This window comes from Elephantulus edwardii, unplaced genomic scaffold (assembly GCF_000299155.1).
Source record: "Elephantulus edwardii isolate Elephantulus edwardi_28Jun2011 unplaced genomic scaffold, EleEdw1.0 scaffold00002, whole genome shotgun sequence".
In the NCBI taxonomy this organism is placed as follows: domain Eukaryota; kingdom Metazoa; phylum Chordata; class Mammalia; order Macroscelidea; family Macroscelididae; genus Elephantulus; species Elephantulus edwardii.
The window spans coordinates 37095253-37108287 of record NW_006399752.1 but is presented as its reverse complement, the minus strand read 5'-3'; the positions used below and the strand labels follow the sequence as shown (position 1 = coordinate 37108287).

The 13035-nt window shown below is 52.5% G+C and overlaps 1 protein-coding gene across 1 annotated transcript in view; it reads left to right on the top strand.

The window, feature by feature from the left end:
- CDC42BPB (CDC42 binding protein kinase beta (DMPK-like)) overlaps positions 1 to 13035 on the top strand; it is a 131025-nt gene that overhangs the window by 66194 nt on the left and 51796 nt on the right. The window contains exons 3-5 of the mRNA XM_006879087.1: positions 2300 to 2383; positions 5109 to 5204; positions 9927 to 10075. Coding sequence (XP_006879149.1) covers positions 2300 to 2383; positions 5109 to 5204; positions 9927 to 10075 — 329 coding nt within the window. The remainder of the gene's footprint in view (positions 1 to 2299; positions 2384 to 5108; positions 5205 to 9926; positions 10076 to 13035) is intronic.

Below are 13035 nucleotides of genomic sequence, written 5' to 3'. Positions count from 1 at the left end.
TGTCCTTCCATTCCCTTCTTGCCTGCATGGTTTCTGCTGAGAAATCGGCACTTAATCTTATCTGTTCTCCCTTATAGGTTACTCTTTGTTTCTCAGCAGTTTCATTTTCAAGTCTTAATTTTAAAATGATGGAGTATGTTTACCTAATCTGCTCAGGCTAGTGTTGTCGGTTGCCTGTGAGGTCCTTCAGGACAAACCTGTTTTCCTTTTCCTTCCTGCTCAGGCTTTGCTCTGGCCTCGTGTATTTGCTGTAATTGTCATGTTGTACCTTGACTCACCAGACATCTGTTGAGTCATTAGCTCTTTGAAACAGTTGCATTTTGACTAGAAGGAAGTTTCTGGTAAACCAAACAATATTTTCTCGGCAGATTTTCCGCTCATTTTATCAGCTGTTACACAATAGCAAAAGTCTGTCCACCTATAGGTTGTGGGCGTTGGCATGTCCCCTACATAACGTACTCTTGATGTGACGGCAGTTTCTCCATGGATGGGTGGGTACACGTTTGCCTTCCGTATATTTGTTCATGACCATTTGCATTTTTTCTGGAATTAGTCAATGCCCAGTGAGCATCTTCTAAAGAATTCACTTCCCAGCCTCAGTGTGGAGTGTTCCACGTCTTCTCCAGTGCGTTCTGAGCAGTTCATGAGGTTTGTCGTCTTCAGAGAGTCAAGGTTAGGGTCTCAGGTTGGTACAGTGATGGTACAGTCTGGTTATCGATAGATTGGCTGTTCCAGCCACACTGTGGCACCACCAAGGAACCAGGCCTGGTGACCTACTTCCGGGACGATTACAACCAGCCCTGCCCACAGTCAGTGTGGTCCGCCCAGGTGGGCACACACAGAAGTCAGAATTGTCAGCTCTACTGTCCTGAGTTGCATCATTTCAGCGGGAAGTACTTCACACCCTTTTGTTTCACACTGGGACCCAGTTTTGCCCAGGTTTTTACACTTACCTATGTTGGTAGTGAGGCCTTAGGAGGAAGGAGCTGCTTGTCCGTGGGAGGGAGCATGCCTGGAGTTCTCAGACACAGGAGCACTGGCCTTTATCCAGGCAGTGAGTGCTCTGTCCACAGTAACACAGACTTGGTTTCTAAGACTAGCTGGCAGCAGCCCACTTGTGACCAGGGACCCGGCCCGATGCCTCTTAACCCTGGAGCAGGCATTGGGGTCCTGTTAGGGTGTGGCTTCACTGTGCTCCACCCTGACTGGGAGAGGGAAGGTGATCACTGCTCGTGACCAGCACGAGAGTGGAGTCTATGGTATGCGCCCAAGGCTGGGGAGGGAGGGGGTTGTCACTAAGCCTCTGTGAGCCTCAGGCTCAGGGTCTGTGCAGCTGAGGAAGTTCCCTGGGCTCTAGGATTGCTGGAGGAGAAGCAGAACATGCCAGCACCTTGCCAGGTACTGGACGAGTGTAACACGCATAGTCACTAGGATGTAAAGTGGTGGTAAAGAGTTCAGTCAGTGCCTGCTCTGTGCGGGGACACACTGGCTGGCTGTCATTAGTGACAAAAAATTCCAGAAGTCCCTTTAACAGCTGGTTAGTTGTGTACAGTGCTGGCTGGGAACTTGACCAGTGACTGATTGATTTAAAGAGAGTAGGGTGGGCCTTGGGATGGTGCAGGCACCAGGCCGTGCCTTGGAGTGATGAGAGGCACTGGGAAGTCCCGGAGGCCTTGGTGGAAGATGTGACCCTCAAGCTGGACGGTGAAGAGTGAGGCCTGCCAGCTCACATCCTGGATACCAGCTGTGTGCCTGCCTCTGCTCTGAACACTCATATGTCCCTCAGTGCTCTAAGAAGTCAGGACGACGCTGTCCCTGTTTCACAGGTGTGGAAACTGCGGCACTACCAAGGGACCTTGTCAATTCTCCACACTCCTCCAGAGGCCATACCGTTAACCATTGCCAGTGAAGAAAACTGCCCACTGAAAGAAACGGCTTATGCAGAGAGTGGCGATGGGGGAGAGGACAAGATAGCATGGGGCATTCAGCACAGGGAGGAAAGCTGGGACCCCCTGAGGGACGTGTCAGCATTACCAATGCAAAAATGTCTTAGTCTGACTTTGCATTTGAGTCATTTGAACCCTGGGTCCCTGTCACTCCAGGTTGAGATTTTTCTAAACAGAGCAGGTAACATCGTTAAGATTGCAGTGTGGCAAAAAGTATGTCTTGATGCTTGTATGAAGAATTTGGCTCATTTCCCCAGCTTTCCAGTGCCTCAGTTTCCCCATAGTTGCACTGAAATGTACTCGTCTTCAGTTCTGCGAAGGAAACCTTGATTAAACTGGCATTTCTGTTTCAGGTTGCTGTTGTCAAAATGAAGAACACTGAACGAATTTATGCCATGAAGATACTCAACAAGTGGGAGATGCTGAAGAGAGCAGAGGTCAGCACTGGTGGTCTCCACACACCTCACGACACCGACCCCCAATACACATCCAACACCCCACATTTCACCAATGGTCTACACACACCTCACGACACTGACCCCCAGTACACCCCTACACCCCACATTTCACCAATGGTCTCCACACACCTCACGACACTGACCCCCAATACACCCCCACACCCCACCAGTGGTCTCCACACACACCTCACTACACCGACCCCCGGTACACACCCACACCCCACCAATGACACACTCACACACCCTCGCCACACACCCCACCAGTGGTCTCCACACACACCTCACTACACCAACCCCCAGTACACACCCACATCCCACACCCCACCAATGGTCTCCACACACACCTCACGACACCCCCCTACACACTCACACACCCTCACCACACACCCCACCAATGGTCTATACACACACCTCACGACACCCCCCACTACATACCCACCCACACCCCACACCCCACCAGTGGTCTACACACACACCTCACTACACCGACCCCCAATACACACCCACACACCCTCACCACACACCCCGCCAGTGGTCTACACACACACCTTACGACACCGACCCCCAGTACACCCCCACCCCCCACCAGTGATCTACACATATACACCCCTCATGACACCAACCCCCAGTACACACCCATCCGCACACACACACCCCTGCACAACCCCCCCAGTGGTCTCCACTACCACTACACCCACACACACACACACACTCACCCCCTCCAACACCCTCCCCCTGGGAGGACGGTGCCCAGGAGCTGGTGAGCTGCAGTTCTCTGGAGCCAGCTCGGGGCGAGAACACGCGCTCAGCGTCACCCTGTGTGTTTTCCAGATGCTTTGCTCAAAGCTCGCCCCGGATCTGTGGGTCAGAGATTTATTGAGAGGCAAATTAAAAATCTCGATGGAAGTTTTGGATCTTTTTAGCAGTGCTGCCCCATATGCAAAAGAGATTATTGAATTTGGAGCCTGCTTTTATGTTGGAAATGTTTATACCTGCCTCTGGAAGAGAGTGAAGTGGCCCACAGGATTGGCGCTCTGGCTGGCTTTTCTTAGTGCCCTGTCAGGCCCTGGGGCCTGCAGCGTGCTCCAGCCCCATTTGCTTTAGTGTCCCTTGGTCTCACCCCTGAGCTGAGTCCAGCATGGTGACCCCAAAGCCCAGAATTCCTCCCTGGTTGTTTTCAGACGCCCCCTCCTGGATCTGTCTCCATATGCCCACCTGGTGTCCTTTTCTTCCTAAGAGGAAACTGCCGGTTCACAGCCCGCACAGTATGTCACCCTCTGTCCCTCTGTTTTGAATCCTGCCCCTCAGCACAATCTGGGGCTGTTACTTGGCCACAAGGTGACCTCCAGGAGTAGAAACATAGCTCAGGACTCTGATCTTCGGAGGCCCTTTAGTCTCCACTGGTCCCATAAGTCTGCTGGACTTAGGAGTCTGAATTTGGTTTTACAGTTTTCTGCCGTTCGGTCTGGGACTGTCTGTGCCCCTGTTCAGAATGGTGGTTGGTGGTGACGGGTCCTGTCTGGTTCCTGTGGAGAATCCAGAAGAGGCTGTGGCTCTCGTGGCCGTCAGTCTGGACAGATTTCTTCCACTTTTGCTCCAGACAGAAGGGACCAGTGGCTGCATCTTAGATGGCTGCTTACTGACCTGAAGATGCGGACACCACTGCAGAATAGGATGCGGGGCGTGGGCTTTAGGAATGGAGCTAGGCCACTTGGCCTGGGTGTCTTGCAAGCTTATGTCCTGGAGTCTTCAAACTCAGAAAGTCAGTCTCATTAAGAGTTTGGATACTGGAGAACTGTGCCTTCTACATTCTTACTCAGGTATTGGAACCAACTCATAGTTGACCCTCTCACATTAAATTGTACGGGAGGAGATTGACCGTCTTTCTCCCAGGGAGCAAGCAGCTGGTGGATTTGAACTGCTTGCCTTTGAGTTGGTACTGTGAACTTTTTGCCACTAAACCACCAGAGTTTATGAACACTCTATCAGACAATACTAGTGTTCATTCTACGACCTCTTTACCCCTTGGTGTCCGAGTCGCCTTTGAGGAGGGGTCCTGGTGCTTCTGGAACTCTCTGGGGACCTGTGCTTAGCTGACTGTTGAGCCCTTGAGGGCTCTCGTCCTGTTAGAGGTTGGTGGCATAGCACGTGTTTGTGTCAGTCATTCTGTTTTGAAACAGTGGGAAAGGCAGATGTTACACTGGTCATCAGGAGGCCCACGTAAAGGGAAACCCCAGCACACACCTCCTGTGTCTTCCCCATCGCAAGCTCTCAAAGCTTTGCAGACCCCCGCTACGTAGAGTAGGATCTAAAGCTTGTTTTTATGTGCGAGCCGTAGAGTTCTCTTTTAATTATGTTGGAGACCCAGTGATGTGGGCCTCTGCAGGAGGGCAGTGCTGGAGGTGGGCTAGCTATGCTGGCTAAGAGGAGTCCGTCAGGACATCCTAGCGTGAGGACCAGGCCGAGGGAGGGTGGGCCCAGCCAGGCCCTCGAATGGAAATTAGCCTGGCACCTCCTGGCACATGGAAGAAGGGACATGCCTGGCCTCTAGGTCCTGAAGGTGGTGGTGCCAATGCAGGGGTGGGTGGGCGCCTGCTGGAGAAGGCCTGGCCACAGAGCAGTCTCCACAGCCTGTCCCCTTCGGAACAGCTCACAGGCCACCGTTCAGGGGAACACAACTAATTCTGCCCTCTCTTCCCCACAGACGGCGTGCTTCCGGGAGGAGCGAGACGTGCTGGTCAACGGGGACTGCCAGTGGATTACGACACTGCACTACGCCTTCCAGGACGAGAACTACCTGGTGGGTCCCGCTCGGTCCACAGCCCGTGCTTTCTGACCCTTTGTTCTGTCACTAAGATGTGTGTCTAGCTGGGGAAAGCTGGGGGTTTGTTTTGTGGGAGGAACTTGTAAGAAATAGGCTCATGAAATCCCTGCCCACGATTTTCGCTAATCACTGAGCAAATGGATTATTTTGTTCACTTGACTTTGGTGCTTTTCAAATGTCTTCCATCTTTTGTTTTGGATCTGAGTTAGAGTTAGTTTATAAGGCAAATCAGTTCTTCATGCAACAGTTCACACACACATTAAAACATCCTGTCCTGAATCAAGGCTGAGAGGAAGCAGGCAGGGATTGACGCGTGGCCCTTCCTGAGTGTGTGTCTTCATGGTGGGCGCGCGAGGTGCTCCCTGCGGGGCCGTCAGTAAGGAGCCAGCGTGGCTCAGTGTGGAGGACCAGCCCCGTTCTCGTCCTCTCCCCAGAGCTCTGCCTGGGGCTGGGATGGCGCCTCACACACGGGCGTAGATGTTAGCGTTTGTGAGGCCTGGTTTAAACCCTCTGGTGTGTGGGAGTGAACCGTCTGTATCGCAGGACAACTCGCTTTAGAAGTAGAAAGGAAGTCAGACTTCTGGACTAAGTCAAGGGATGAGTCACGTGAGCTCTTTGCTCAGGAAGTTTGAGAACCTCCCGCCATTGAGTTACAGCGGGCAGGGCCTCCGTGGAGCAGTGTCCTGCTGTCTCGTCCATGGTGGGAGTGAGGGGCCTGCGCGCCCCTGTCACCTCAGCTTCAGGTCAGGTCTGACAGGCTCTGTGATGGTGTGCTCCGTCCCTTATGGCAGCTGAACTGGAGAGTCCCTTTTATTCTTGATGTTTTCTCCTCAGAAGTAAAAAAAAAAAACCCTTTAGAGTTTAGAGTCCTGAATTGGATAAATCAGCTTACTGTTTTATCTGTTTAAACCTTAAAGACAGGCACATTTTAGTAAGCGTCTGATTCATGTTGTTTTAAGATGCCATCAAATACAACCCATAGCAGCCCTGTGAACAGCAGATCTGAACCCTGTCCTGTCGTGTGCCGTCCTCATACTTCCTGACACACTAGAGCCCGCTGCAGCAGTCACTGTCCATCACCCTGGCAGAGGGTCTTGCCCTCCTCCACCGGCCCTCTGCCTTTGTGAGCATCATGTCCCTCTCCAAAGAATAGCTCTTCCTAGCAACGTGCCTGAAGTATATGAGGCAAAGCTTTATCATCGTTGCCTCCAAGGAGCATCCTGGCTACACTTTTCTTAGGACAAATTTGTTCTCTTTGGCAGTCCACAGGATGTTACGGTTCATGAGGCAGGGGAATATCTTGTCTTCCCTGTGACCCTGGAGCTGGGCATTCCCCGTTTTACCCCTTTATAAACAAAGTGCATTTCTGGACACAGAGGCTACACCACTTGCCCGAGGACATTGATAATGGGGACACAGCGGGGGCCCACCCACTATCTGCAGAGTCTGAGTGCTCGAGGCGTCTCCACAGGCCCCCTTAAGCCCCGTGGCCTCCAGGGCTCAGGGCGAGGGGAGCTCTCCATCCAGCTGCTCCCAGTTTTGGTAAGAGCTGGATGAAGGTCTTCAGGAGGACCATATAGCAGGTTAACATCAGTCTGAACAGGAGGAAGATACTGCTTTTGGTTTTGTTTCTGATCATTGCCCTGAAGTTAGCATGGCTGTGGCCCTGTGGGGTGTTGAGTGTCCCCCAGTTTATTCTCAGTTGGGAATCCCAGTGAGGAAGCCATCGTTTAAAGAAGGAGATGTTGGAGTTGTCCACATAGACATACACATCGCCTGTCCTTGTGTCCTGCATAGGACGTGAAGCGGGTGCTCTACTAAACCTGGTCTAATTAGTAAGGAATCTCGGTTCCACTGACTGCCCGGCACATGCCCAGCACACAGTTTCCTTCCAGGTCATCAGTTTTCATGCTGACCACCTTCGGGCTCTAGTCCAGGTTAAGAGATTTCACTGTGGTACCTTAACATGGTGTGTCATAAAAAGCACACCTGTTGCACCTGTACTCAAGGGTGTTGTCCTGTTGACTCAGTACACAATCTCAGGTTACATGACACAGGAGGAATGGTCTGATTCTTCCAAAATGAGTTTGTGCTTGTCTGCTTTTTGATAAGCCCCTGCAGTGTCCTTCTCTCACGGACTGTGTTCCAGGAGGCCGTCAGTCAGGCTCTGGCGTGATGCTGGAGTCCTCTGAGATGTGGGAGCCTGAGGGTCAGCTCTCTGCAGGCCAGGGGCACAGCTCTGGTTTAACCTCGGTGGCCATTGCAACCTCTTCCCCCGGGAGGACATTGCTCATGTCCTGCACTGTCCTCTCCTTCCTTCATGGGCCAGCGTCACAGCCCCCACGACCTGACTTGGACTCCTCTTCCCTCTCCCTTTCAGTCCATTCTCCACTGATCAAAGAGAACAGCCTGCTGTGTCCCCTCACTGCTGGCTTGTCCCTGCTCCCCTCGCTGACCACATCTGTGCATGCCATATGCCTTCTCTTCCTCCCTTCCTGCCACACATTGTCCCTCTGGAAAATGAGCCCAGACCCTCACACAGCAGCTTTGTAGGCCTCAGTTTGACCACCAGCTCCTTCTAGAGCCTTCAAGATCCTCCGTGCTGGGTAGCCTCCCAGCATGCCCTTCCACCCTGCATGGCTCTGTCTTCTCCCTGACACCTGCTGCTCTCGGAGACAACCATGTTGGCACTTGTGTTTGTGGATGGCCGGTGCTCCTCCCTAGATGGAAGCTCCTTAGATAAGGACCGTGTGAGCTGCACCCTCAGTGTCGCCTGAGTTCATGTCTGAGATGAGGAGGCAGCCAGCCAACAAGTAATCAAGTGAACCAGCTCAGCTGGAATCATGCTGGCCCTGGAGGGACAGAGCAGCGGCTCACTCTCCCAGCCCGTCGCTGGTTGGGAGAGCCCCAGGTCATAGTGCCTGCAGCCGGGGGCGGCAAGCCAGTGCCACCTGTGGGGTGAGGGCAGAGCAGAGGGACTGGGTGCTGCACAGAAGTGGGCCTCAGATACTGAGGCAGGATGGAAGGTGCCTGGAAAAAGCCTGCCGGCTTCGCTCATGTGTAGCACAGCTGCTCCCGTCTCCACCAGCCGAGGACGGCTTTTCTCCAGAGCTGGGGGCTGTCCTCCTTGAGGACTGAGGGCTCACGGGGAAGGGGTGGACCCACTTCAAATCCTAGCACAGGACACAGCAGGTGTTTGGTACGTGGTAGCTGTCGGCTGTCCTTCATGCTGGCTTCTCCGTAAATGTCGCACCACGTGCCACTGACTGGACGGGAAAGGCATGGCTGTTTGCTCATCCCTCCAGGCACTGCAAGGAGGTGAGAGAACTTGGGAGACCATCCCTCCTGCGTCTGCTGCCCGCAGTCCAGTGATAAAGGACTGACTGCACCCCGCCTGTGAGGATCCCTTCCTTGTCTAGGGCTTTGTGACCCTGGAAATGCCCCTCCTCTGGTTTTTCTGCCTCGTAGCCTCAAAGTGCTGCTTGGGAGTCTCTGTCCACAGCTGGGGAGTCCTTGGGCTGACCATGGATTATGCCGTGGGTTCTCTAGTGCCGAATGTGGTGACCAGCCGGCATACTTAGAGTGAAATCCAGTGCAGTGTGATTGGGAAGCCAGCTGGGGAGGCCAAGAGCAAGGAACAAGAGGGGACTTGGCATCTGGAATCCAAGATCAGGATTTTGACCATCAGCAGAGCAAGATGCTTTTAGCATCATGGAAAACAGCTTGGAAGTGGCCAAGAATCTTCATTGTGATGGGCTGGTGGTGGTGGTGGTGGTAGAGAAAAGCACTGACTTAAGAAGCACAGGGAGGAGGAGTGGTAAGGCCTTGGTACCTGCTGGACAGGACAGGGACGCAGAGGGAAGGAGGAGGCCGAGGGCTGGGATGGGACGTGCCGGGCTCTTGAGAGCCCCGTGGTTGAGGGTAGGGGCGCAGGAGGAGCAGGTTCTGAAGCGCTGAGGCATGCTTGGACTTTGGGCCCAGGGACCTCCCACAGCGATGAGTGTCGGGCTCCTGGATGTGCAGCTCCCTACGCAGGAGAGGGAGTTGTGTGGACCCCGCTCTGGCAGGATTTTTCTCTGTAATACCTGAATGCACGTCACAAAGCCCAGGTTTCTTACTGTCTTCCACTTGCCGGGTTACTGATGATCCCTCTTATTTCTGTGAGTGGTTTCTTAAAGCACTAAAAAATGTCATTACATTGAATTCCTTTGTTTACCGATCTACAAATGTCAGTTTCATATTATTTGATTGATTCCTAGCCCAGTCCTCATGAACACAGTTTTGTGTTACACAGTAGTTGGAGGAAAAAATCCCAAAGCCTGGAGTAGACTTGATGCTTGTGCCTTCGCACAACCTCCTTCCTCAGCTCCTGTTTCCTGCAGCCCGTTTCAGAGTGGGTGTTTCACCGTAAATCATCAGGCTTGTTGTTGTTCGGTGCTGTCGCGTTGACTGTGACTAGCAACCCTGTGAACAACAGATTGACACCTTCCCTGTCCTCCGAATCTGTCCTCCAGATCTCTGCCGTGCCCAAGCCCATTGCTGCAGTCAGTATGCTGGGCCAGCTCAGGGAGGGTCCTCCTCTTTTGCTGACCCTCGTCTCCCGGTCCCCACAGGACGTCTTTCCAAGGGTGGGCCCCGCCGGATAACATGCCTCAGTGATGACTAACACACACTTTCTCTCCTCTTCCTGGTTGGTAGTACTTGGTCATGGATTACTACGTGGGCGGTGATTTATTGACCCTGCTCAGTAAATTTGAAGACAGGCTTCCAGAAGATATGGCACGATTCTACATCGGTGAGATGGTGTTGGCCATCGATTCCATTCATCAGCTTCATTATGTGCACAGGTAATGAATGGATTTCTCACTTCCGTCTTTTATGGAAACCACATTGAATGTGTTAAGATACTGCCTTCTTAGTTCCTTGACGCTTAGATGTATGAGGGTGCAGGTCACCTCCAGAAGCCACGCAGGTGACAAGGCCTTCGTGGAGCCTCACAGTGCAGGGTACCCACTTGCATGACCTCCTTTAAACCCTGAACCCCTGGTGCCTGTTCGATACCAGCCTTCATTGTCTCTGTGCAGCGGTGCAGCTGAAACCACTGATCCTCTGATCCTCTCGTGATGTTGCCCAAGCCTTTCCCCTGCCAGTACCCCTCCCTGGGACCCTGCAGGGCCTGATCCCACGCTCCACTTTCCCATTTCAGCTTCGCAGGAACCCTGTAGGGCCCACAGTCTTGAACCCACCCTAGCCCCCTTCACAAGACAAGGATTGAATTGGGGAAGAGGGATGGGTTTCACAGGAGGAAGGACCTGATTGATGGTAGAGTGTCTGTCAGGGAGTCCAGTGCAGGGTGGAAGCGGGCCGGTGCCCTCCTGTTCCCGGCAAGGGGAAGCCCCGGGACACAGGGTGCCTACACCTTCTCTCCTTCTCAGTTTCCAGTTCTGGTAGTTAAGGCCCAGAGAATATGCTTGGCCTTGTAGTGGGGTTTCCCCCCTGCCCTATTAATTTCCTTTTTATCAAAAGAATTTTATATTTAAAATTTTTTAAAGTCATATGGCTTATGACAGAAAACCCCAGTATCCAGCCCCCATTGCATTTGCAAGGGTAACTGTAAACTCTTAGCTGCTTTCTCCAGAACTTACCTTCATGTGTCTAAATAGTGTGCTTATGTTGTTATTGTCATCATTTTTGTTTGTCTTGGAACAAACGTATTTTAAAGTGGCCATTTAACTCTTCACACACATGCACATTCATTCACCAAACTTGAGTTTACTCTGCTCACCCTTCTTCCCACACTTGTTCTCAAGCTCTCTCTTCCCTCCCCATCTCACTCTCCCAATAAAAATATTAACTTTTGCTTAAATCCGTGCTAGATGTTTGTAATACGGTTATGTGACTCTTTGCTTTGTGGTACTTTGTGGTGCACAGTAGTTAGGATTCACGTGTAGATTTTTGTCCTCTCTGGAGTTGATGCTTCCCTCATCTTTTCATTCATTTGCCTTTCTGTGTAGCTGTTCGAGGGGTGACTCTGTACATCAGACAGCCCTGTGTCTTGGTCCAGGTTCCCTCTGGAGCCCGATTGCTTTCTGATTTGCTTGCCCTTTCAGCCGACTGTGCTGTTCTCCTGCAGTTCCTTTCAGGTGAAGAGATTCCATCCTCAGCGCTCGCTCGGGAATGGGCTCCTTTGTTTGGTGACTCACATGCCCTCCTCTTTCGTGGCTGCCTCTCTGTGTTTGGATCCTCCTTCTCGGGAAGGACTGGAGGGAGGTGTTTTTGAGATCACGCCTTTGTTCCCTCTGAATGTGGTTGATGGTTGTGTTGAGGAGTTCGCCCCTTGAGACTCCGCGGTTTTCCTCAAGGGTTGTTGCCTTTGGAGTTTGATGCCGTCGTGGTCTCATGTCTTTATATTGTGAGGGTTTTTCTTTTGCAGATGCTCCATGGATCCCTGTGTGTTTGCAGGTCTGTTTTGGGCTTTTTTTTCTGTTTGTTTTGGGTTTGGGTTTCTTCCCCCAAAGTGTCCTGAAGGTTCTCATTAATGTGAGTTCTGTCAGGAGAGAAATGGCAGTAATTTGACAAGGGAGACTTAACGTAAGGACATAGGAGAGTAGGTGAGGGATTAACGTGGACACAGGAAAGCAGATGGTGAAGGGTCCAGGTAGGAGTAGCAGGTGCAGAGCGCAGATGCCGCCTGAGGCCGGGGTCTTGTTGGAAACGGCGCTCTCGCTCACAGGAGGGCAGAGAAGTCCTAGAGTATGTGCTGTGGGGATTGATGGCTGGAACTTTCTAGAAAGCTGTTCATGGAAGGTGTCTCCTGTGCTCCAGTACTTCCTCAGTCACACACTTCTCACCCCCTGCCTGCACCCCCTCATTGGTCACTCCATCCGGCCCCTCCCTGGCCCTGATGTGCCTATATTCAGGCCACCGCATCTCCTTGGGGTCAGGAGACGCTCCTGGAGGAAATGGCTCCAACACGGTGCCTCCTGACATTCTGTGCACCCCCATTGCAGGTGGGGAGACCGAAGCTCAGAGAGACACTTGTCTCTGGTCACATGGCCATTAGGTTCCAGAGTGAGGCTCCGACCTTCAGCCGCTGTCCTTGGCTCCAGGTTCTGTGACCTGCCGTGCGGTCCACCGGCCCACAGAACAGGCAGTTCCTTCAGGTCCTGGTGGGCAGTTTGGTTTGCTTTCCTGAGACTGCTCTGTGAGTGGTTACTGAGGCTCCAAGCACACGGGTTTCACGTCCCATCTTGACAGGACACTGCCTCGCTCACAGAGAGAGACTGCTTGTGTTTGTCACAAGTCTCAAGGGAAATTAACTTGACCACTTTTTCCGTAGTTGATTATTTCCTTCTTTTTATGTCTAATTAGAAGACTTTTCTTCTCCTTTTCTGAATTGATTTTGTGGCACTTCCGCTCTGTCATTTGACTTGTGGGTACGTTAGGAGACACTAAACTGTGTCATTTGAAAACCTTTCCTCTCCCCAAACACCTCATTACTCACACCAGAGGCTTGGATTGCCCAGTCTAAAAGCGGGTTTTAGAAAATTCAAAAGGGAGATTTTGTGTGAAGTGCCCTCAGCCCGTCTCAGGTGGGCGAGACCTCTCAGGAGGCAGAGCTGAGTGAGTTGGGGCTGTCACTGAGCGGAAGTGGGCAGAGCTCACGCCATGGCCCTGGGCGTCACTGTGTCGCCTCACCTGGGAGGCTGCGGCCCCGTGACTGCTGGCCTTCAGCAGACATCACAGCCCTGCCCGGCTTTGGCAGTGGCAGCCCACTTAGCCCCTCACCCCCTCCCTACCTCCCTCA